Source organism: Andrographis paniculata, unplaced genomic scaffold (assembly GCF_009805555.1).
Source record: "Andrographis paniculata isolate CXL003 unplaced genomic scaffold, ASM980555v1 Contig87END, whole genome shotgun sequence".
Classification (NCBI taxonomy): Eukaryota; Viridiplantae; Streptophyta; class Magnoliopsida; order Lamiales; family Acanthaceae; genus Andrographis; species Andrographis paniculata.
Window position 1 is genome coordinate 1006277 of NW_026137625.1, and position 27237 is coordinate 1033513.

Consider the following 27237-nt stretch of genomic DNA (forward strand, 5'->3'; position numbering starts at 1 on the left):
TCTTGCAGGTTATGGGCAAATCTCAACGTGCTGCCGTTGGAGGGTCACAGGATCCGGCAGTCTCTCCCGCAAGACGTTTTACCCGGGCATCCGCACGTAACAGCCCCCTAGAGGCAACTCATCCCGCAAGCAGGAATCCATCGCCCATCCGCAATCCCACAAAGAAAGTGACAAAACGGAAGGGATCTCGGGTCTCGCCACTGCTCCAGCGACTCCGGTCCATCACATCAGAGTGGGAGAAAGAGCGCGATGCTCGTGGTCAAAGCATGAAGCCAACATCTTCCACTCGAAGGGCAGTGCTTCAGGATTCAGAGGGCCCTTTGGAGGTAATGTGGTTCCTTTGCCGAAAGCATGTCCTTATTTGAACTCTCAGTATAACACTACAATAGGCTGACACTGTTAACCCCAACAGGAACATGATGATAGGGATGTTCCATCACTTTTTGATCCGACGGCACTGACACAGGATGACGATGATACAATCCCCCCCACACAAGCAGATGACGAGACACTTCCGCCGACGCAGGACATGGAGACTGCAGAGAGTGATATGCCACTCTTGGATGAAGGGCCAGGCTCCGACCCCACTCTGATGACAGGAACAGAGGCGGGCAATATGGCACCATTGGACGAGATGACATCGCACGACGGTTTGGAAATTAGCCTTCAAAGATTACCGATTACATTTAGTGACTTCATATTTTGCATGTAATATCCTTATTAGAACATGTAATCTCCTGTTTGTGTCAGCTGGTTCGTCAAAGAAAAAGCAGGGGAGAGGGGCGGCACGAATGCCGCGTGGATGGGGAAAAGATCACAGGATGCTTGTATTCACATCGCCGGATGGTAAAAGCATCGTCGGACCCGACGTAAACGAGTACAAGACAGCCATTGGGGTCATTGCACGCAACGGAGCTCGACTTCCTCTACATTACCCCACGTTCGCTGAGATACCGGAGACGAAGAGACAGGGTGCATGGATGGAGGTTCAGGTGATGCAAACTTCATTAAATTGAAAGTTCTTTTATTTCATATAGATTCTTATATATGGCCCTACCATCTTCTCCGGACCTGGTGGAAACCGTGTGAAACGGCATTCCAGAGTAACAGCGGATTACCAGACTCAGCGGAGAAAGTGGTCTTGGCTGACCTAAGGGAAGTTTGGAGGCACTGGAAATACAGCATCAAATCAACTTACTTCAATCCGATCGAGGACGATGAAGAAGCACTGAAGAAGGTTCCCTCAAGCAGGATTGTGCCCGATCAGTGGCCGAAGTTGGTTGAGTATTGGCGCGACGAGAAGGTGAAGGTACGCATAGGGACATGCCAAATTAATATACGTTAAATCTGCACGGGCATGGACTGAGAACTAAATAACTTTGATTGACGTAGCTTCAATCCAAGAAAAATGCGTCGAACGTAGCGAAAAGAAGCTTTCCACATCGTACTGGGCGGAAGTCATTCACGACTCTGGCAGAGGAGGTACCTTTTATTACAATTAAGTAATTACTCATGTCATGCTCCATCCCCCTATTTTCCTCTCCTGTATTTCATTATGTTTTTGATGACAGAAGGCCTTGTATTGCTGCAGATCAAGGCAAAGGGGAAGGACCCCGACAATCTGGAGATTTGGATTTCCAGTCGCACACAAGGCAAGGGAAAGGATGACCAAGAAACCGAGGAGATATTGGTAGAATAAATTCGTTCCCAACTTAGTTACAATTCAGTCAGTATTTACATCTCTAACAACAAGAGCAAGTTCGGCCTCACTTAAATCTTTCCTGTAGACTTATTTACAGAATGAGCTAAACAAGGTTCCCCCTGAAGGGCGGACTCCCTCTGTTCGGGAGACTCTGTACCGACGGGCCCTTGGGGGAAAGATTAAGAAGCGGTCAAAGGTCGACAGTGCGGCAACTTCAGCTCATCCCCGCAGCGAGTCATCTGGTTTAACAGACAGTGTAGCATTCCAGCATGGGTGGGAACAACTACAGAATGGAATAGAGGAGCTGAAGGCAATGATGGATGAGTTCAAAACCATCAAGGCTGATGTGTATGCATTCATGCACAGAAACTCCGGAGCGGTTACTGGCCAGGCAGTAAGTATTCATAATCCCTGACCTGTTTGGTATGAGTATCCCATGAGATTTGGATGGCAAAGGAATTTACCATCCTCGGCATGTTATATGATAGGGCACATCTCGTATTGATTCAGTCCCTGAGATTCCCAGGCCTGTGTCCGAGCCAAGCATGACGGTATGATTCCGTGACGCCCTGGAGTTTCTTAGAAATCAGTGCAGTGTCTAATTTAGGCTACTCTTGACTGCGTACTACCTTATCCAACTCATATGCCCTGTCTGTTGTAGGTCGGCACACATGTGCTTCTATTATCCCGCACCGGTGAGAAAAAAGTTGTTGCAGAGGGACTTCTGCTCTGCCCCCCTGGGCCAGGTTGGTCCGGTATCTTTGAGGATGTTTAATTAAACTTTTAATATGCCTCAGCGACATATCGTAGGTTTTCGTGACTGTTCAGGCCTCATATTGCGTATTAGCATGGATTCACTAAGTGTAGAAGTATACAATGATACGATCCGTGGATTTCCAAAGCGATGTAGACTGTTAATGTAGGGGTGGTAAAATAACTGCTATTATGACGACCCATGTTTATTGAAGGATGTTTGGTTTAAAGATCAAGCTGAAATTACATAGGAAATTAGGGTATAATGTGCTTCGCTACCTAACTCATGAATGTAATACCATGTACTGTACGACATGTCTGAATGTACGTACTCCTCTTGTTCTAGTTCCAAAGTATTACACTTATAATGTCTGTGTTATGACATGTTATATATACAGTTCGAACGTCTGTTGATATATATGCTTGAATGTAATCAAAAATTGCTCTTGTGAATGCTGTAGGTGACACACTTTCCTTGGTCAAGGTCTTCGTGACATCCGCGTCAGTCCCGGACACACCCCTTATTTTGCCGACCATTTCTGGGGCGACTACCCTTCGCGATGTCGTCGGCGAAGATCCTATTGAGTGGAGCTACAACGACGTAAGGATCTACTTTAATACCTTTCTTGTATTGCCTTCCGAAATTTATAAGAAGTATGACTTAAAGTAATCTCTGTGTTGGCAATTGCAGCTCATGCGCCGGGCTTGAAATGTTGGTACCGATACACCCATGTTAATTGCCCCGTTTGTCATATGGATTGAATGTCGAACCTGTCTTTGGATGGATTGTGTTGAGTTTTTGTTGAACTATGTCTGGAATTGATGCGTAGACCTTTGTGGTTTGAATTCGTTTGGTGAAAAATGTGCCTAATGGGATTGATGGATAACCGTATTTGCTTATTGCGTTGTTTACTTCTGTTTGAACTGTTAAGCACGTTTTGCGGAACAGGTTGTTGATGTGTAGATACTAGTAGGCTTGTTCTATGGGTTGCTTTACTTTGTTGGTAGGTATGGAATTCAGATTTTAATATGAATTAATGTTTGCGCGGGGCGTAATGATGATGATGTTTATAGCAATCTTTGTATTCGTAATTTATTTTCGTATCATACGCATCACAGCAGGTCCATTTGTTACGAACAATTTCAATTGCAGCGTACCCCCTGTTTTTCACAATACGCTATTTTTCCGTAACAAAAGGCCAGAAAATCGTTACAAAAAGTGGTCTTTGGATATTTGTTGTTACAGACGGTTTCGTGACTATAAGTAGGTCATATTTTTTTTACGGGGTTCAATGCCGTTACAAATAGTCGTAACAAAAACCAAGTTCTGACAACCGGTCAATGGAAAACACTTGTAACGCGAGGAACTTCCGTAACAAATACCGTAACTAAAAGTCCTGCCACACGCGCGGAAGGATCTACCTTTCGTTACGAGAGAAAATTCGTAACAAACATCGTAACAAATACCATACTTCAGGGAGCGTTGACCGATCGTAATAGTTACGAAAAGTGGCGTGGCAAAAAACATTCGTTACGCGAGTACACATTACGGAAAAAAGTCGTAACAAAGGCGTAGCAAATACGCAAATTGCACGAAATGTGGCTTTTTTTTACGATTTTCCGGCCGTAATAGAAAACAGTTTTTTTGGTAGTGTTCCAAATAATTGAAAATTTTAATCACATCTAGAATATTATCACGGTAAGAAACCACCATTAATGTTGAATTTGTATGGTTTGAGAAAATGCAGAAAATGCAGAGTTTGACCTAAAAATAAAATTTGTTGGAGATTTCTCTTAGACCGTAAGCGCTTTTTTGAATTTACATATTTTAAAAATATTATGAACAAGAAACAACGATCACCATGTTTCTCTACTTATTTTTTCTTTAAGAACGATATTATGTGTGCTATCTTTAGTATTTAAAAGGATTTTCCAGAGATGATATGCGTCGTGAGAAAATTAGTGGTTAGCGGAAGGTTGTTTAATTTTGTGTGAAAATACAGTAATCAGAAGAGAGATTGGGGAGGAAGAAGATGAGCCGTAATTTTATATTTTTACAAATAGTAAGGGTAATAATGAAAAAATGGAAATGGGGAGTTATTTGCAACGATTTTACAAAACTAAGGTGTGTAGTGTAATTTATTTGTAATGGGGACTAAATAATAAGATTTTTAGTGGCAGAGGTAGTTTTCTCCAATTTTTCGATAAATAAATAAAAATTTAGAAACATTTTTGAAACATTCAAACAAAAGATAGTAACATAAACTGGAGATAGAATTTTAAGTAGGGTTGTAGTTAGGATTTCGTTATAGACTAAGCCCATTACTTGGATGTGATTTCAACACTCTTATTTAATTAGGTTTAATTATTTTCTACATTTTCATCCAAATTGCAATAAATTATACAAAACATATGAGTGTGGTTTTTGAGCCGATCCGTTAATTACATCATAATGTAAGAAAAGTTGAAGGCGAAATCAAAATTGAAAAAAATTTAGTGTATATGTATTTAATTATTTGGGTCTATTAGCTTGCTAATAAGGTCAAATCAGCATATGTTGATTTAGACTTCATAAATCAATAAGGCGGACAATACAAATATATATAGATAGGACAATACAAATATATATAGATAACACACCATAATAGTGACTTATATTTATATGCTATCCAATGTATATGTTGTATATATATACTTATTATATTGAAATCAATAATATATTGTTAATTATATCATGTGCTGTCAGAATATATATGTATTGTCTGTCTTGTTGATTTGCGCCAATGGGTCAAATAAGCATCATGTGCTTTCAATTTTGCTGATTTATGCAGGTTTAAATTAGCGCAATGTTGATTTGACATAATCTGCACGAAAATTGGACTATCAATTATCATTATTATTCTTTATGTTTTTGCCGATCTTTTCGCATCTCCAAATTTTTATTTTTATAATCTAGGCATACATAATTGTCACGTGCTTTCCAATCCTACTCTCTCCGATGTCTATAGGCCATGGGACATGCTTAGGCCGGTAGGTACATAAATATGGCGGGCTTTTGTTACCCATTCTTTATGTTGTTATTATTGTACTCTTTTGTTTCAATCCAAAGAGGTTATTTAGAGTTTTGTGGTATATTAATAAATAATATTAATATTTTATTAGTTAGGAGAAATGTATAAGATGATTTACTTTATATATAAAATTAATTAGATGTGTAATGATATATTTGTAATTTATGAAAAAAATTAAAAATTATTTTATTATTAGTATCACTTTTTTTTTTTTTTTTTTACTATAATAGAAAATAAATACTTTTGTATAAGATAGTTGAAAATGATAAAAATTATAGTTTGAGTTGAGATGAGAAAAGTATTTAATATTATTTTGTTAGGAAAAAAATGAACTGCTTTTTGTGGGTTTTTTTTTGTGTTAAATTTTAAATAATTATTTTTTAAAAAAATTATTATTACATATTCTTTTTTTATGAGTTTGTTCGTCCAACTAATTTTTTTATAATACTTCAAATTAAAATACTAAACAAATACACCGTAAGTTTATTATTATTAATTTTTGTTAAATTAAAATTTATTTTATTATTATCTTTGTATTATGATAATTATACAGAATTACTATATCAATCAATCAAAATAATAGAAAAAGAAGAGAAAAACAATTCACTTGATATGTGTCTGGTTTGTATTTTTGTTTCGTATTCATGTTTTGTATTTAAATAGTTATTGAATATGATTTTGTTTTCTTAATATTTTTCTAGTACATATAATGCAATTTAAGGGAGTTAAAGTGCGTGAGATAAGCCATTAAGAAAGTAATAACTCTCAAAATGCTAAATTAATCTATAACTAAAAATGATGCCAATTATTAATTGTATCATAAAACCCCTAAGTCTACATCTTAAATTTCACTTTTTAAATAGTGTAATTAAATGCTTTTAACACTGGCCTATTAGAAATTATATATGTTTTATAAAATTGGGTGAGCTTGATGTATAAGATATACTTTCTCCGTCTTAATCCAAATATATCTATTTGGATTTTTGTAGTATATTAAACAATAATGGTATTTTATTGGTTAGTTAAAATGTGAAAAATAATTTAATATTTTTGTTATTTGTACTTTATATTTGTAATTTACTTAAAAATTAATGATATTTTAGTATCAGTGTATAATCACTTTTACTATAATAAAAAATAAATACTTTTGAATAAAATATAAAGAAAATAGTAAAAATAATAGTTTAAGTTGGGATAGAAGAAGTTTTTGTATATGATAATCCAAAATTTAGCATATTCTCTCGTTGCAAAGTATGTCTATTATTTGTGATCATCGTAATATCTTATTTATAACATATCTTATTATTATTATTATTATTATTATTATTATTATTATTATTATTATTATTATTATTATATAATTTGATACGATTCAATAGACCATATATTAGATTCACATACAAAGCCATGAAAAATATGAAATTTAGCCACAAAACTTGGATTTGAGCGAGCATCATTCCAGGTGAGCAATTTACCTCGTGAAGCTCTCTCATATCTCTTTGGGTTTGGTTGGGAATATTTGATTTAGATTTTGTAATAAAATAATGTTTTGGGAGAAATTGCAATAAATATTCCGTAGCTATGACCAATTATCACTCTTGCCTTAAGTGTCACCCTTATAAAATATATCCCTAAGTGTCAATTTTTCACGATTTTTGTTCTCTAGTCACGCGTTAAGTTCACAATGAATACAATCTCATGCACTCAGGGTGGGATTGTACAACAGAGGATGAAAATCATGAAAAACTGGGATATATTTTGTCAGAGTGACTATTAAAAGACATAAGTGATAATTGCTCGATATTACACCTATTTTTAGACTCCAAATTATACAAACTTGCACGACTAATTTGAAACAACTAAACAAACCAACTAACAATATTTTTTTGTCTATCCAAGGTTATTTAGGGCCTAAATATCCCTAAATGCTAAAAAAATGTACATTTATTTTCAGACTCAAAATTACACAAAACTTGAATGGTTAATCTGAAACGACCAGATAAACAAACGAGTGATGTTGTTTTGTCCATCTAAAGTCATTTAGGGCCCTGAAAACCATAAACTCTATGAATTTATAAAACCATTTTTAGACTTAGAATTGGAAGAAATTTGCATGTTTCATTCGAAATGACCAAACGAATCAACTAACAGTATTATTTTGTCTACCGGCGTTGTTTAGGGCTTTGAAAACCTTAAACACAAAAAGAAGAAAATGTAAATTCATTTTTAGAATCCGAATTGAACGGAACTTGCACGGTTTATCCTTGTTGGTACAAACAAAACCCTAAAACCCCATTTTGCTATATTTGGCAATGAACAAGCATGCTGACATGCTGTTGCAGCTACCCTATAACACAGTTTTGGCTTTGGCCAAAAAATGAGGTTCGTAAGGGTCAAACCTGCTGTGCATTCAATGCTTTGAAACAAAGGGACTTGGCTTATGTGGAAGAGAAGTAGGACGTAATAGTGGAGTGTCTCATTTGTCGTGCATGATATTAATTGTCTTTGTACACACAACCATAAAGTTGATCAGTCAACTTTGTCATTTAGTGTAGTGTGTATATGTTTTGTTTGTTTGCTTGTTTTCGTGGGTGAGCAACCAAGACTAGAGAGTTTATTCCTCTCCACTTGTATGTGTGCTGAGATAGCTCATCTGTGGAGGTTTGAAGACGAGAAGAAGGATTTCTTAGAGCTGAAGCTAAAGAAGTCATTCATCTGATAAAAAAATTTATTCTTAGCTTGGCCACAGGTCTGTTGCTGTTGTTACGGCGTAGTAACAACTAGTCCATGAGAGTTTGTATAAACTAAATTGAGTTTTGGTAGAAGATAGATTGGGTAGTTCGGTTTGGTGTCTTATATAGTGTAAACCAAGTGTTTGGTTTAGTTAAATATCCTGGATTGGAATCCCCCAGACGTAGATTGGAAAACCGAACTGGGTAAACAAACTTGGTGTGTTGTTTTTCTTTTTGCACTTATTCAACCTTCAATTTTTGCACGCTTACACACCGCTGCTATAATCGCGAGACAACTACGTTGTAAAGCTGTGTTTACGTTGAACGTTTCACAGTTCCACTGTGCAAGTTACTCAGAGGCGTTGGACCTCTTAATCGATTGTCCCTGCGATTTCCATCAATTTGAAATGACCAAAAAAAAATATAAACCTATTTTAGACTCGTAATTACTCAAAATTTGCACAGTTTATTTGAAACGGGCAAACAAACCAACCACAATATTTATTGTCAATCCGAGATCATTCTGGCCCTAAAAATTTACTAAAAACACGATTCATCCCAAATGAACGTACAAACCAACTAGCGAAATTTTTCGTTAGTCCGGTGTTGTTTATAGCCCCAAAAAGCCAAAAGATTAAAAAATGTAAAGTAATTTTTAGACTTAAAATTGGACAATTATAACTTGTATCTTTTAATTGTTACTCTGGAAAAATATATCCACATGTGTCATTTTTTTTCCTATTTTCATCCTCTATCCGTGCGTCGGATAAAATCGCCTTGACATATATCCTGCGGGTGGCGGTGCGAGTGGGGTTATGCTACGAAGGATAAAAAATGAAAAAAAGTGACACCTATAGAATATATTTTGCCAGGGTGACAACTAAAAGATAAGAGTGATAATTGGTCATAGGTATGAGAAAATTATTGTAATTTTCCCTAATTTTTGATAAGATGTTTTGTGAGAGAAAAATTATACTCCCTTTGTCCCATAAGAGACGTCTTGTTGGATGTTGGCACGAAAATTAATGAATAATAATATTTAATTGAAAGTGAGTATAAAGTAGAATGTAAAAGATTAAAATATCCTTGCTTTTTAAATGATTTTAAAAATTAAGTTAGAGTAATAATTAGGGGTAGTTTGGAAAAGCATGAATAATTTTGTTATAAAGTGGAGACCATTGTTACTAAATAAGGCAATATGACAAATGTTTTGGGACAGACAAAATAGAAAAACAAGACAACTCTTTTAGGATGGAGGGAGTATATTTTTTTGGGGGAAATATAGAGTTCAAATAGTAAAGTTTGGGAGACCTGTGTTAAAGAAACACACCCTCGGTTAGCTAATAAGACGCTTTCACTAAGTGAACTTCAACAGTTTGAGAGAAGTCTTCAATTATTAAAGTTAAGGTCAACCACTCTTGAGAAAACGTTTAGACAATTATGCAGTTTACTCAAACTCACAATGACAAGGACTTCAGCCTTTTAGTCTTTCCCATGAAGCGAAGTTCCTGTGTACTTAGCACTTAGGAGGAAGATCAATGCTTAAAGTGAAGACCATAAGATGATATGATAGACGATTACAATTTCCAGTACCATTATGACAATTATAACCAACTAACTGTTATTCCAACACCTATAAATACCATCATGCTTTGTGTTATTTCATATGTTTCCCCACTTCTTATTTTCACTCATTGTGTAGCTGTAAGGTATAGACTTCATAGCTCAAATGGTAAGAAACTCTTTCCGATAGTTAATAGTTGCAGTCATGAGCCATTTGTGGAGGATTTCCTCCCCTAAACTCCCTTTTCCTTCTAGATTTTTTTCTAGCAGCTCTTACTTTGTAGATTAATGTAGCCGTAACTTGTCTCATTTTCAATAGTAATGAGATATCACTTGATCCTCTATTTACCTAGAAATCATCCTTACCATGTTGCTTTACTCTGTTTAAGTTTGAACATTAGTTAAGTTGTGGAAGAATGTATATAAGTTGAATACCCATGTCTTTTTTATAGACCAAAAGAGATGTCTAGATGGTCAGTAATGAACGAGCAATGATAGAGTTGACAATCTCATCAAACTCATAATCATAATTCAACCTAGAATAAAGAGATGTAACACAATGATATATAACAAATGAAATGACTAAATAGAAAAATTAGATGTAGGTGAAGTCTATTAGATCCGAATAATATCTTGTTACAAAGACTTTACTAATTAATAATGTTCTTAGTTTTTTTTTATTTTTTTTTACCCATAAACGCACACACTCACACACCCGACAAAAATTTCACCCAACTCAAGCATACACCCATCCACCTGGAATCGAACTTAAGACCTAGCCCTTATACGAGGAATGCCTCACTACTTGATCTACAAGAATTTGACTTAATAATGTTCTTAGTTATGAAGTCAAGCATTCGTTAAGCACTAAGGTCAAGTACCAACAAATCCAATGGTCTAGCTTAAACAATCAACCGTAATCTTTATTATTTCACCCAACACATCCTTTTAAGTATAAATCTTCACCAAGACGTACCTCCATAGGGCTCAAAAATCACTATCACTTCTACTTTATAAAAACACAATGTGCACCTTCACTCTCACGATATCGTTTACATCAAAATGATATAATAACACAATTTATTATCACTTCTTCCAATATAAACGCCATTTGCACTTCACTGAATATATAAACTATTCGCTCGTTACATTCCACAAACATTTCATTTATTAAAACATTCATTAATACTTCTCTCTGCTCATGTATCATTACTTCATATTATTAAACCATGTAGCAATCATTTTGCTTTCAATAGTTAATTTAGCTAAATTTACAAAATGTCTTAAAGTAAAATTCATTTTTAGCCTTCATCTTGGCTAGAGTCAAACGCATAATTCTTACAAGTAATTTTTTAATTAAAGTACCTAGTTCAATCTAAAAAATTACCAGACAAATTGTATAAAAACCATTATAAGTAGACTACAACATTGACAACTCTGACTCAATATCTAATACAATCCATAGCCAAGTTCCATCATTTTTTATTATCAAATCATACTACTCACAGTATGTATCACCTATGAAAAATATATTCAAAGGATCTAGAATTTATATAAAATATATTGTGACATCCCGTTGTACAAGTCACGCAAGACCAGACATGTTAGGATTTTAGATTGGCCCTACAGGTCAACACAAGTCCTTAAAATTACACTAGGGCTAACACACTTAACTTTAGAGTTCTTTCAGTAGGGTTTCCGAGAAAGAGAGTGCACATTGTTGATATGAGTATTTTATTCAACTTTGGATGGCCTAATACCGGCTCATCTACACATGAGAGTTGGCCAAGCAACGATCCAACTCCTGGGGTATTACACATATATATATATATTAACCATAAATCACAAAGTGAACAATAAAAAAAACAACAAAATATTGGCTCATACACTTAGCCTCCTTTATATAGAAAGGAACTCAAGAAATGAGTCGTATTGTCAGTGGCCAACGGATGCCCATCTGATGTGTTGTAAAGCCAAAGTTGGAGTGATAACCCCAAAGTTGAGTTTTTTTTTTTTGATTAAATTTTTTTTTTCAAAACATGATTATTACTTGTATTTTTCTTTTTTTTTTGTGAAAATTATCATAATATTTTACTTATGACATACTTTATTGATTTATTTTTCTTGATACGATCCAATACGTATTAGATGAGATTTACTAACTTTTTTATTTGACTTAAGTGAAATTTAGGCCCAAATTATCAGTCTGGAGCAAAGCGACAAAGGCAAACAGACTATGAGATGTCTTTGAGCAAAACGAGAATCCGCTCTACTGGAGTGAGAGCGGCCAATGAATTTCCACCGCTGCACCGAGACCCTGAAGTGAAATTCTATCTTCTGAAGCAAAACAATCATCAAAGCGGTACAACTATTCAGTTCTGACTCACGATGAAGACCAATTCTGTTTTGAGTGACGTCAATGCCCTCTTACAGTGAAGCAAAGAGGAAGATCTGTACCATATCTAGAAAGAAGCCGCAAAGTGAAAGAGTTGGGAGTCATGGAAGTTGCAACAAAATCCAACAACATAACCGCCTAACTGCTAGCGGTTGCAAGTGATCTTTAACAACATTTCAACTGCTTTTCCAACTGGCGTTTCGATTGCTGAATTGTTGTCCTTTGTTATTTTATAAATAGGGCCATATTTCTCATTGTAAAATACACTTACACATATGCTCAATTCAATTACTATGAAATTACTCTTTTGAGAGCTCAAAACTATAAGAGGTCTGGTGTGTTTGTTTGGGGGATTGAAGTAGATTTTCACTATTCATCCCATTTTTTTCCCCCAAAAATATCAAATCAAACACCTATTTTTCATTTTTTATATTATACTAAAAATATATTTTACATTCAAAACATCACATCAACACCTATTTATATCACATCATACAACTATTCAAATTCAAAATTTTTACTATTCAAATCCCAACTTAAAATCCAAACCCCCAATCAAACACAGTAGTTAATTGTGAAAGATATGGGATCAATGGAGTTTCTCCACCCCTGACCTCCCGCAAGTACTGCGGGAATTCCTTTAATTGTAGATTTACTCCTTTATTTTCCTGCCTTTCAATGTCGATTTTACTGCTTCTTAGATGTTAATAAATTATAATTTTCTATGTTATTCTCTATCTTAACCCAAACATCCAGGTTTGTATTTGATTATTTAAATTCTAGTTCTTGATAAAATTGTGGAAGGGCGAGAGAAGAGTTAACTATCTAAGTCTATGATTGCGTAACCAATGGAGATTAGGTAGTTTGTAACATATAAGTACGCGAGAGCCTTGTCGACATACTTATTATGTAAACTGAATTTGTGATTCTAATTAAAAAGGGGTATCAAAGGGGTAGAGCCATTATCGAAACAACTTAAGTAATAATTCATTAGATATAAGCGTTAGTCTATCGCGTCCTAGAAATATCCAGTAACAGTCGTATTTTTAAAAATAATCTTCCTAGTTTTGAGATCTAAAGTCTCGATGTAACTCCCCTAAGATCAAGTACCAGTCAAGTCAAGAATCTGATATAAATAAACAAGTATGATTACACATTTTACTTCTATTTATTTTTGCTCTTATATACGGTTATATTATTTCACCATCATCATCCCACTCATTGCCTCAAGAAAAAACTAGCCATTTAGGAATGCACAAGGATCAAACAAAAACATCAATTTTCATCATACAATCATATATAATCTCGCTCAAAACTCACTTTTATTCTTAGCCACCACTTGCTCTCTCCATCACTGTCACCCTCGCTTCCCTCACCACTTCGCTCTGCTCCCTTCACCAATACATTCCACTTCATTCCATTCCACCGCTCGGCCACTACGCTCACTTTACTACTTTTACAAGAATAACTTTACAACTTTTTGCTGCTAGTTATCTTAACCGCTTTATCGTTCTGCTCAAAATCATCTATAAGTATATCTTTAATTTTTATTTCAAGACTTAAAATTTCTGAGTTTGACCAGGAAACTTGTAAAAAGAAGTATAAACATATTTTTGATATTAAGTTAGGCAAGTACGACATCTTCATTTATTCAAGTGTAAATTGATTTTTGGGTCCCTTAACTAGATTCTTTTATCATTTTAGTTTCGTAACTGGAGTCTGTCGCAAACTATTCCTATAAGTGGAAAATTTCTGCACTTTTAGTCCTTCGACGCTAGAAATGCTTACGTGGCACCTGTGTGGCTCGTCGGAGGACATGTGTCCGCCAGGTCAGTGATATATGACAGACATGTAGACCTTTTTTTTTAATTTTTATTTAAAATTTTAATTTATTTATTTTGTCTTTTTTGTAAAAATTAAAACTTTTCAAAAAAATAATTGAAAATTAAATTTTTTTAAAAAATAAAAAAAATAAAAAAATTAAAAGTCCACGTGTCCGTCCGGTGTCGTTAACCTAGTAGAAATGTGTCCTCTAATGAGCCACACAAGTTCCATATAGGCATCTCCGGTGCCGAAGGACTAAAAGTATAAAAAAATTTCACTTACGGGACTAGTTTGTGACAGACTTCAGTTACGGGACTACAAGGATAAAATGATCCAATTACGGTACAAAAAAATCAATTTACCCTTTATTCAATATCTGCCCATTAAAATATTCTGAGATCATAAGATTTTAAAATAATCCATCGCTTTAACCTTTTCCCCTTATCAAAATTTGACGCCATTACCAGAAATTTTAACTTCTAGAAACTTAGTCTCAGAAATATACTTGAGTTCTGCGCCATAATATTATGCATTTTCTTTATTATTGCCTATTCTAACTTTCTCACTTTGATGTAGTATTTTAATTTTAGAGGTCTTAACTTAAGCATTTCCAACGTGAAACTAGTTCAACTCTTTCCTCCCGTACACAGAGACGTCTTTTTTATGATCAAGTCAGAGAAAGAATGATGGCTTTCAACAGAATCAATACTGCTGCCCCTGTGTCTACTGCTGTCACCACATCAACTCACTCTTTCACTTTATTGGAGAATCCACTCGTCTCTGCTGCTCCTACTACTACTGATGTGAAAATTATGCAGGCTCTTGTCAACATGCAGGCAGACATGGCTTTTATGCAACAACACCTTCTTCGGGTCGGTCAAGGCCTAAGTTGCTCAGGTGCAGTTTAAAGGTTCTAGAAAACACACACACACACATATATATACATATATATATATATAGATATTAACCACAAAATCACAAAGTAAACTCAGGTGCAGTTTAAAGGATCTAGAAAAAACACACACACACACATATATACATATATATATATAGATATTAACCACAAAATCACAAAGTAAACAACAACAAAACAACAAAATGTTGGCTAATACACCCAACTTTCTTTATAAAGAAAAAAAAAAACTCAAAAAATGAGAGCTTCGGCATTGTCAGTGGCCAACGGATGCCCATGTGATGTATTGTGAAGCTTATATTAAATACATAGAGATACTATACATCCAACCCCTCAAGTACCAATCGAGCTTCGGCATTGTTCTTTCGTGGTTTTTTGATCTTGATTCCTAATTTACACAACACTGCACAAACCTTAAAATATAATTTGAGATAAACTTAAATCGTGATAAAAGTGTAATTTTTAAGGTGATACATAAATTCTAATAATAGAGATGACAAAATCAGTAGAAAATAAACTGTCATATGTGTTTACTTTGTGTTGATCTTGTATTAGCTTAAAATCACATTTGCAGCATATAGTTGCACTGTTAACAATAGAATTACACTCCCTCCGTCCCATATACCATGTCCACGTTTCCGTTTCTGTCTGTCTCACATTCCATGTCACTTTCTTTTTTTGGAAAATAATTACATACTTACTTTAATCTCATTTTAAACTTTTTAATTTATTTTTTAATTTTAATTAAACTAATTAGTTATCTTAATCTTAATTTATAATTATTTATATTATAGGATAATTATTTTCACTAATACATTCTTAATTATCTACTAATAATACCCCTCCTAAAATACCGTGTCTATAGTGTAGCAGACACGGTATATGGGACGGAGGGAGTAATAAATAACTATTACTAAAGCATTAAAGGAAACACTATGATTGAAATGTATGCTTTCTTAAATTGGTTTAGGAAGATAGCATTTGTCGCATTGTTCATGGGCATAATGAGAATGCATGTAAGGATTACATGGCTAAATAATACTTCTGCCGTCCCAGCTAATTTGTCCACTTTAGCTTAGGTACGAAGTTTTAACTATTGTGTAATTAGTAAGTAATTAAGAAGTGTATTAGTGAAAAGAATTATGATTTAATAAAAATAATTATAGATTAAGATTAAGATGACTAAATAGTTTAATTTAAATAAAAAATTATACATTTTAAATTTTAAAAATATGATTAAAGTCTATAATTTTTTTCAAAAAAAAAAAAAGGCAAAACTATCCCCTCTGTGGTTTGGAAACTTGGCTCCATTTTCCCCTGTACTTTAAAAACTGCGTGGTTCTCCCCTGTGTTTTCAGAAATGTTGCGCCTAACCCCCCAAACGAAAAAAGTTAACGGAATGTGGAATACACGCGTGGAGTAAGTGAGTAGACTTGCTGTTGCTTCTCTTAAACTACCCAAATTCCCTAGTTTACCCTTCCACTCCCATTAAGTACAACCATTCTCTATCAATCAATCTAACACAACCGCAGCAAACCCAGAACACCCTGAATGCCCTTCTCGACGCTGGTTAACCACTGATTTTCAATTTCCAGGTAGGTATTTGCAAAATAGATGTGATGTTTTCGTTTCCACCTTCTTCCTTGGCTTCATTTCTCCAATAATTTTTTTTTTTCATGTATTTTTCGACATCAGAATATGTTTTCGGTTATGGTGGATGTTGTTTTTTCCTTGATGAAATTTTCGAATATGGCTATCTTCTTTGTAGTGGCCAAAATTGGTATCTTACATGACTATTCTTTGAATCGAGTTAGAATGTTTTTTTTCGATATATGCCCCAATGTTTTCGGTCCTGTTTGTAATTGTGAGGTATTTAATTTGTAGTGATATGTGTGCATTTATCTTGATTCAGAAAATTTTATAGTTCTCTGAAATTGAATGATTTTTCCAATTTGCAGATGTCTACAGGTAGTAGTAACTCTCACGCGAAAAAAAGAATGAGTTTTGAGTTTAGGTATAAATGCCCAAAGTGCAAATGTGGTGTACTTGTTGCAATACGTGTGGTTGGTCCATCAAAAGAGACCGAAGGTAGATTATTCTGCAACTGTCGGATGGGGGATTGCGATTTTTTTCGTTGGCTGGAACTTCTCAATAGAAGTCACCAGGATCATGAAATGCACGCGTATACTGAAGCCGAATCTTCCGTGTGTTTAATTGATGAGTTCAAGGAGATTAAGATGGTGAACGAGCAGATCATTTCCGAGTTGAAGGTGTTGCGACGCTATTTGAAAAACATCATGACAGTTTTTGTTGTTTTTATTGTATTTGTGTTATTGAAAATAGCACTTTAAACAACCTATTGTTGCTTGTTGGGGGGGGGGGGGGTGTGGTTTTTAAATTACTTGTGTTGTTCTTGTGGTTGTTGTATTTTAGAAGGTGTAGTGCTCGTTGGTATTCCGATGCGTGTACTTGATACGGTTTTTAAATTACTTATTTTGTTCTTGTGGCTGTTGTATTTTAGAAGGTGTAGTGCTCGTTGCTATTCCGATGCGTGTACTTGATGCGTGTTTCTATTGTATTAGTAACCATTCCCTTGGTTATTACTTCTGGTGTTTCCAACAGCCATCATGCTTTCCAGCAGGCATCCAACAGCCATCTTTTGTGTATGCAAGTCCAGTAGCACTTGCCGCCCAACCAGTTCTACCAATTCGGTGTACATAGTCCCCTATTCCTGTTGGAAAGTTATAATTTATCACCACCCTATAACAAGATGGACTATGAAATAAGAGATAATTCGTTTTCCCAGGTATTTGTAATATCAGGGTTATCGCTTACGATACTCTTGATTCGTCTTCCCAGGTATTTGTAATCCGCTTGCGTATTTCGTGTTTGGTGCGCACAAGTGTGAGTCCCTACATAATGTACAAGCAAACACAAAAAAATGTAATGTACAACTGCACCAATAAATATTGCCCGAACAGAAATGCGCAAACAAATGTGAGTACATTTTAACGTCTTGATCTGAAATGTAGGCCCATTCATTACACATGATGCGTGGATCCTCCAAGCGCATCCCTTTTTGCAAGCCGCGGTCACTTTTGTCCTTTCATTCTTTACGAAAAATATGTCCCATCCTTTGCGCACCGACCAATCCCTCAATGCATTCTTGTACTTCTCGCGGCTTTCAAACTTTAGGCCTACTTTTAAATCAACACAACCTAAATCACGATCCTCGTCCCATTCATGATACATAGGGGCCGAGGTATGATCTGTCCGAGGCGGCATTCTTAGACATCCCTCGTTGTCGCTGTCTGCATCGCTGAACCAGCCCTCGGACGATCGAGGTGCTGCCGTGAACCACCCGCCTACTCCTCCTCGTCCTCATCATCCTCTCCGTGAAGACCTTCAAATCCCTCAAAATCACGCTCATTTTCGGGCAATTCATCATCCTCCCCATGCAATCGGTGTATCTCTTCTTCAAGTCCCTCAAACCCGGATCCATCTCCATCATCGTCATCATCTTCTTCGCCGGATGTGATGCCATCCCAACATTCGGCATCGTCTATAGCTGGTGCAGTAAACTCTCCCTCCAAGTCATCATCCCCGTCCGGTTGATCCTACATGGCCGTGTCATAACTGTCCTCATGGTTGAACCTCCCATCGTGCTCACTATCTCCTCCGTCGAAGCCCCCATCATATGAATCGTCCATAGCAGCCCGTTCATCGAAATGATAACCCGTACTATGTTGTTCCCATTGATCTCTACTTGGTGTAAAGCCGAAAGTATATTCCGCACCATACTGTTTGGCCTTTCTCGCACCCGCAATATCTTCATTGTAATCTGTCCACACCGGTTCATCCACACCAAGATGCCCTAGACCGTCCCCCGTACGAATCTTCATCATTGTCGTCATAATTCCACGTTGGCGGTCCACTACCACGAACATCATCATCCTCCTCGTCCATTCCTTCACCCCCCTCATCATCGAACTCTTCTTCTTTGGACTCTTCTCCTTCGACATTCTCATCACTCTCTTCATCCATTTCATCCCTATCGTCAAACCCACCATAATATCGCCCTTCCCCACCATCCATTTCCGAGGACTCAGAGTCCGAGTCCGAATCTAACTCCTCCACAGTTTCAGCAACTCATTTACCCTTCGCATTGTATAATTCATCGTTCGGATCAAACCCCCCGGTCATATTTCTGCCAGTCCATGCGGCAGAGCACTCTCCACCCACGCAACCACCCTGGTTCTCTTCCACAGACTCGTCAGTCTCTGAAGATGGCAGCTCAATAACCGCACTGCCCAGGGGAATCGGAAAATAACTTGAAGTGTTATCTCCATGCCAACCAATGAGGGGCATCTGTTTTTCCAATCCTACTTCGCACCACTCTCTATTGCATGTCGCGATGGGCAATCAACGTCTTCTACATAAACGTATATGTGCTTTTCCCCATAATGCTCGCGAAACATTTCCAAGACATCCTCGTCGGTCTTCATTAGGAAAATAAATTTGGTGCTGAATCCGCAGGAGACCCCTTTAGAAGTGTGATACATGCGAACTGCAAGGCTCTTTCCACCAGCACGTCCGTACATATTCAGGAGGGTCCCATAATAAATCCTGTCCTTGTCGATCTTTTTAAACAATACTTTTATTCTGCCTACATAAGGATGACCTGGGCTTTCCACTTGAAAATATCCACCAACCCACATGTAAATATCAACGTAAGAGTCTTCATTCATTGCTTCGAACTAACATAATCCTGCAAGTGGGACAACCAAAATCACGATTCAATCCCCCTCCGACTGACAGACATAAATAAACTATACAAAACAAAGCGAAGATGGTCCACCCCTAGACAAAAAAACAAAAGTTCGATTAAAAAAACCAATAAATTCTAAACTCTACGTAGACAGGTAATGGGTTTTTGGGGAACACCATCGAAAACCAATAAAAACCAGACAAATCGAAGAACTTCTCAACCCGAAATTGCCATAGTCCGTGAAAGCAAAGGAAAAATGAAAAATGCCCTAACCCGTGAAAAAAAAAAAAAAAACAAAAAGAACGAAGTAGAAGATAACCCATGAAATGCCCTAAATCGCGATAACAAGTTGAATACCCGTGATATCGCTGAAGAGGAATGAATGACAGACCTGTTCTTGGCCGAAATTGCGACCGCGACCGGGGGAGACAGCCGCCGTCAGAACCTGAAGTTCGTCTGGAGCTGCGGCAACTTCGGGAGGGGGGGATGGTGGGGATAGATGTCAGTGGGGTGGGGAGGAGTGGTAGGAGAGAAGCGATAGAAAGTTATGTGAGATATTTAATTGAGGGGTATAACTGTCCATTACATATAAAATTTAACACCGTTAGGTTAAATTGATCAATGGGGAGAGTGTGCAACGTTTCTGAAAATACATGGGAGAATCACGCAGTTTTTAAAGTATAGGGGAAAATGGAGCCGAGTTTTCAAACTACAGGAGGATATAGACAGTTTTGCCAAAAAAAAAAAAAAACAAAGAACAAATTATTTAGAACATATTGAAATAGAAAAAGTGGACAAATGAATATATTTCCTCAATCCACTAAACTTATGCTTATTTTTTATTTTTTTTAATTTTGTCCACCAAATTTATACTAGTAATAAGTTTATTTCAAACCACTTAAAATATTATTACCACTTTAATTCAATGACAAATTTGTCATTGTAGCTACATTACATATACAATATCAATTGAACTCGTTTAATGAATTTTTTCAAAATACCCCTATATAACTATAACTTATACATTAAATTATCATTTATAGCATAAATTTGTTAGATAGAACAGTATATAATTTTGAAAGATTGGTCAAAGTTGAGCTAACAATTTAATTACATAGTTAATAGGTTGTTATTCGACTTAAATGGATATACACATACGTGTGTGCATATATAAATGGAGTATCCCATTAATTAATATATGTTGCTTGCAAAGTAAATCACAAATAATCGAGAATCATATGTGTTCTATGAATAATAAAAAAAAAACATGGTTGAAAATGGTGTGAATAACTTGGGCAAGGAAGTCGGAAATTGTCCCCGTGCCGTTGGTAACTTCCCTCCAAGTTTATGGGGTGATTTGTTCTTCAAATACACCCCTGAAGATCAGGTTTAATCAATTCTTTTCTACTGTAAAAATTAAATAGTGCAAGAATAATATCATAAATTAGTGCAAAATATATTTGAAAACGTACAACATACACAAGTTTATCCAAAAGAAAAAAAATTGTTAAGATTTTTTATTTTTTTATTATTATTTTTTTTTTTTTCACTAATAGCTCATGCAAGAATATTCAAAGGAGATCGAAGTGTTGAAGGGTAAAGTCAAGAGTATGCTAACAACTCTTACGAGTTGCAGCAACATTGTCGAAACAATGGAGCTAATTGATACAATCGAACGCCTATGCTTGTCCTACCACTTTGAAGACGAGATTAAAGAAAAGTTGGAAAAATACTTCAATCTTGATGTTGATTATAAGAATGAAGCCTACGATCTCCACACGGTAGCACTTCACTTTCGATTATTCAGAGCGCATGGCCATCATATGTCACCGGGCATGTCTTGAATCTCTTTTATATTATGATTAAAAAAAAGATGAAGATAAATTTAAACTACCAATCTGGAAAATGCAAGAATCATAAAAGTATGATAATGTTTTATTGATTATATGTTCTTACTAAGAATGTTCTTTTATTTTTATTGTTTTTTAATTGATCAAGCAACTTTATTTCTGGAAATTAGATGTTTTCAGTAAATTCAAGGATGATAAAGGAAATTTCCAAGAAGCCCTAAAGAGTGATACTAGGGGTTTGTTAAGCCTATACGAAGCAGCTCATCTACGGATACATGGAGAGGACATCCTCGACGAGGCTCTTGTTTTTGCAACATCAAATCTCAAGTCTGCGACACAAAATCTCGATTCACCCATTAAAGAAGAAGTCGAGCATGCTCTAGCGCAGCCATTGCATTTGAGCATTCCAAGAGTTAATGCACGAAAGTTTATCTCAATTTATGAAAATAAAGAACAACATAATAACATCCTTCTTAGATTGGCCAAGTTGGACTATAATTTATTGCAAAAGCTTCACAAGAAAGAACTCTACGAAATATCAAGGTAACTTCATAATCAACTCACATATGATGTATGTATCCATCCATAAATTTGGTTAAACTTACTATCATTAGTTGATTCAGGTGGTGGAAAGAATTGGATGTTCCATCAACACTTCCATATGCTAGAGACAGAGTAGTAGAGTGTTACTTTTTTTCGCTGGGGACATATCATGAACCTCAATATTCTCATTGCCGAGTTTTACTAACCAAAGTCATTGCAACACTATCCATACTCGATGACACATATGATTCTTATGGTACAACTGAAGAACTAAATGTTATTACAAATGCTATTCAAAGGTAACAATAGTTCATACTTCTTTAAATTAGATAGAGTTTGGGATTTAAGTATATTACAATTGATTATCTTAGAGATATTTCAGGTGGGATGTTAACCAGATTGATCATGTCCCGGACTATTTTAAATCATTCTACAAAGCATTTTTGGAACTCTACGAGAAATTTGGAGAAGAACTGGAAGCTAGAGGGCAATCTTATGGAATACATTATGCCAAAGAAACCGTAAGTTAAATTGCAAGTTAGTATCGTACAAAGAAACCGTAAGTTAAATTGCAAGTTAGTATCGTATGCAATAGAGATTATTCAAGAAAATATCTTTTTGATAAAATAAGATTAAAACAACAACAATGTGAGCAATAAAAAATTTTAGGGCTTTGTTTTCGTAGAAAGTTTACAATGCATGGTTCTTGGATGCTATTACCATGCTGTAACTTTCTTCATGAGTGATACAAGAGAATTAAGTTTCAAAAACCACTACATTATGTTTCGGTGTTTCTTGATTTTGACATTTATGAGTCGAAAATATTTGTTGGATATGATATTTTGAGGTGAAAAATGATAGAAGCCACTGACGGGTTTTAAAATACAAGTAAATAAACTGGTTCAATTTGTACATGTATGGTTTCCAAACTTTATAGTATAGCTAATTATCTATCTTTTTGTTCCGATCCATGTTGCAGCTTAAAGAATTGGTGAGAGGTTACAATGTTGAGGCAAAATGGTTCAACGCGCGGTGCTTGCCACCATTTGATCGATATCTAAGTAATGGTATTATTACATCCGGCTACTATTACCTTGTAGTCGCATCATTATTTGGAACAAAATTTGCAACTAAAGAAAACTACGAATGGTTGATGACGAAACCTAAGGTACTAGTAGCAAGTTGCATCATTGCTCGTATTGTTGATGACACAGCTACATACGAGGTATGCATATTTATAAAAATAATTTCATCCTATATAGTCCCTCCATCTCATTAAGTATAGATACTATTAAAGATTAATAGTATTTTATATTTGTTCGATAATATATAAGTGCGTAAAGATTGAAAGACCCTTAGATTGTGAGGATTATGACAAATAAGAATTGTTAAAAAGGGTATTTTAATATATTATTTTTTATGTAATATAGTATAATATTATATTAATATTTTAGGTCCACACTTATAAAATTGTTTGTGGATGTACTAAATGTCTATTGTAGTAGACAAAGGGAGTATGATATTAACTCAACTTACATGTACAAATTATACCCTTTTAGTTTATGTCTCTACAAATTATGTCATATTGGCCATTATTATTATTGTTGTTGTTGTCGTTGTCGTCGTCATTTAAGGTTGAAAGAGAGATTAGAGGCCACAAAGCTACTGGCATTGGATGTTATGCAGAAGACAAAGGAGTTTCAGTCAAAGAAGCCATAGATAAGTTCTATGAGATTGCTAAAGATGCATGGAAGGATATGAATGAAGAGCTTCTCAAACCAGCAAAACACTTGAGGGATGTTCTGACACGAATCTTGAATTTGACGCGACTAGTAGAAGTTGTTTACAATGGTACTCAAGATGGATATACACATCCCACGAGAGTTTTAGCACCACATATCAAGTCGTTGGTCGTGAATCCCATCGTAATTTAAGATTTCTTGTCATCTTAATAAGATTATACATATGTTTGTGTGTGAATAAGAGCTTGGAATGCTCATGCATTTGTCATACAAATGTTTTCAGTTGTTCATGATTAATATTTGTTTTTCTATTATATATTTCCTGATGTTTTCCCCCATCCCCTGTCTTTGGAATTCATATACAAAATTTTTATTATGTTGTCCTTTGAATGACAGAAAGAATTCATTTTTTATCTCAAGCTACATACAATCAAGAAAATAAAAAAATAAAAAATAAAAAAAGACAAAATTACATCACTTGTTGTTCTGAAAATATGTATTATTCTTCCTCATAATTTAAAAATTGCACGATATTTCTCTGTACTTTTGAAACATTGTTCAAAATTCATTTTAGGGAATTGTATGCAATATTTCCAAAATACAAGTGAGTCTTATGTAATATTTAGAGAAGTGCAATATTTTCTAAAATAAGAGGAAGTTTGTGTAACATCTGAATCATAGGGGAGTATGATGCCCAGATTTGCTGCCACCACCTTGAAGAAATCCACTGTTATAAGATCTTGCCAAACCTATTCTTTTCTTTCCTTTTTTTTTTAAATTTCCTTTTTCGTGTTATTTTTTTTTTAATTATTTATGTTTGGAATTGAATGAAATTCCTATAATCCATTTGAAATGGCCCAATGAGTCAAACTTATAGCTTTGCTATGAATTATGATGTTTTTGGCTGACTCGATCCAACGCCCGAACCGAGTCCGCAACTTGGTTCGACACATAATTATGTATCATTTATGTATTTCTTACTCACCATAGTTCAGTTTTGAAACCATGCTAAACATTTTATGATTATTTGATTTACTTAATTATGAAAATGTGAATTCCTAGAATTGGATCATGTCATTAACGTTAAATATAATTGAAAAGACAGAAGTGTACAATGGATCATGTTTAATACTCCCTCCGTCCCCAATATTACGTCTTGGTTACTGTAGATACAAAATCTTACGAATGGTATGATTAATAAATAATTAAGAATGTATTAATAAAATTAGTTATAATTTAATACAAATAATTATATATTAAAATTAAGATAACTAATTAGTTTAATTAGAATTAAAAAATTATAAATTACATGTGGTTTTGAAAATCTTCGTGAAATCCCCAAGGTTTAAAAATTGCATTGTCTCTACTTGTGTAAGACACTTTTAGTAAAGAGATTCAAATTAAAAATATTTCAAATGACTGCATGAAATTCATTCGTTTTTTTTTTTTTTTGATAATACCATAAACTTTAAATCTTCAAAGTTGTTTGTAAGTTTTAAATATTTCATCTTATATGCTTAAACAAAATTTATATTATGTCATTTCAAATACTTAATGTAACCAAATGACAATTATTATTATTATTATTATTATTATTATTATTATTATTATTTTCATGATGAACAAAATGATAATTTTAATTATGAAGTATTTTTGCAGAGTGAGGTTGAATATTTGCATGTATAACAGAAGTATCAACAATTGTACTTACAAATTTTTGTGCACAATATGTATGTTGTTTTCACACCATATTAACATAATGAGAATTTGAACATGATGTAAAACATATATACATAAGAGTATCAGGGCCGGGTTTACCCAGTGCACACTTTTGGGTAGCGGATGAGGATTCCCACGTCATAAAAAAAAAAAAAGTCATTTATTCGGTTATTAACTTCAAATGACTTAGCTTATTAACTGCTTTAATTATCTGACGGTTATTCACCACTTTGTTGCAAGGAAGTTAAAAGAAGCATACTTGAATGTTTTCGTCTTATGCACAATCTTATGAATAACATTTGTGCATTCTTTGCTCTTTGGTTGATCGACCTGAAGTAACATGGCTAGAGCTCTCAAAATAGGTTGAGTCTGTTGGGTTGGTCCGTTTCACTTTACTTTTAATGAAGGTTAGAGTTCTAATCATGTAGGCCCATTAAAGCGCAGGCCTAAATGAGCCGATCCACATGTGTCGCGTTAGAAGTAAGTTAATCTGCAATGGGGCGGATTAGCATGTGGTCTAAGTAAATATAATTATTATCTATATTAAAATTATAATATATTTTTTATAGTTTCTCCGTTCGGAATCAAGATATCTATTTATTTATTTTAGTTTATTTGAAATTAATTTATTCATTTCATTTTTAGTAATTCTACTTGCTACATATCTGTAAAAAGAAAAAAAGAACAAACAAAATTCTTGCAACTTACATATTATTACAAACATATCATCTTTATTAGTGTTTAGCTACTGTGTTTTCTTATTTTTTACTTTTATGGCTAAATTTGACTATTTGTACATCTTTTATACTATATACATGTAAATGCTAATATTAAAAAATTTACGAGTAAAAAGTAAATAGACATTTACATATAGGATTGGAAGAGTAATATATTTTATAGTACTTTGTCCACCTTAGTTGGACAACGGTGTTTTAGTTATTATTTAATTAATAAATAATTAAAAAGTGTATTAGTAAAATAATTATAATATAAAAAAATAATTATAAATTAAAATTCAGGTAACTAAATAGTTTAATTAAAATAAAAAAATTATAAATTATGAATTTTTAAAATGTGATTAAAATTTATTATTATATTTCTTTAAAAAAATGAAAGGACAAATTATGTGGAACCAAAACCCCGGCGAACCAAGGCGTACAACTTCAACCCACACAGCACTGAGTCATGCCTTATAAATAAAAATATTTTATTAGTTATTGGAAATATGTAAAATGTTTTTTTGATATTTTTGTCATTTGTATGATATATATAAATTAATTGTATGTGTAATGATATATCTGTGATTTATATAGAAATTAAAAATTATTATCTTATTAGTGTGATCAATTTTACGATCATAAGGAAATAGATAAGTATTTTTACTTGAGATGAAAGAAATATATTTTAAATATTATTAAAAAAACTTGCAAACAACTCGCTTATTCGCAGGTTATGATGGATCCCAGGCTAATCAGACCAAATATCATATAATTTTGTGTATTCGGGCCCATGTAAGTACATGTTCGATCCAATAATAAAAACTTGAAGGATATTTATCCAACACCCCCACAAAAATTATACAATCATATCTATTCAAACTGTCTAAATGATTCTTTCATAAATGATAAGAATAAAATATAAAATAAAATTTATAATAATATT

At 34.4% G+C, this 27237-nt stretch overlaps 2 protein-coding genes across 3 annotated transcripts; both read left to right on the forward strand.

The window, feature by feature from the left end:
- On the forward strand, positions 1-3511 carry LOC127242532 (uncharacterized). Of its 2 annotated transcripts, none has more exons than XM_051262089.1 (11): positions 1-326; positions 413-650; positions 751-992; positions 1103-1309; positions 1393-1482; positions 1592-1690; positions 1788-2096; positions 2191-2253; positions 2364-2448; positions 2917-3056; positions 3147-3511. In XM_051262089.1, the coding sequence occupies exons 1-11, from the start codon at positions 12-14 to the stop codon at positions 3162-3164; spliced, it is 1806 nt and encodes a 601-aa protein (XP_051118046.1). In that variant the 5' UTR covers positions 1-11; the 3' UTR covers positions 3165-3511. The 2 variants fall into 2 exon arrangements, with proteins under 2 accessions (XP_051118046.1, XP_051118047.1); XM_051262090.1 differs by having other exon boundaries at positions 1800-2096.
- Positions 3512-20988: 17477 nt separating this feature from the next.
- LOC127242698 (germacrene A synthase-like) lies at positions 20989-24048 on the forward strand. The gene is made up of 7 exons (XM_051262350.1): positions 20989-21108; positions 21278-21554; positions 21742-22114; positions 22195-22413; positions 22497-22635; positions 23094-23339; positions 23749-24048. Exons 1-7 carry the CDS (start codon positions 20989-20991, stop codon positions 24046-24048), a joined length of 1674 nt encoding a protein of 557 aa, XP_051118307.1.
- The last annotated feature ends 3189 nt before the right edge of the window (positions 24049-27237 follow it).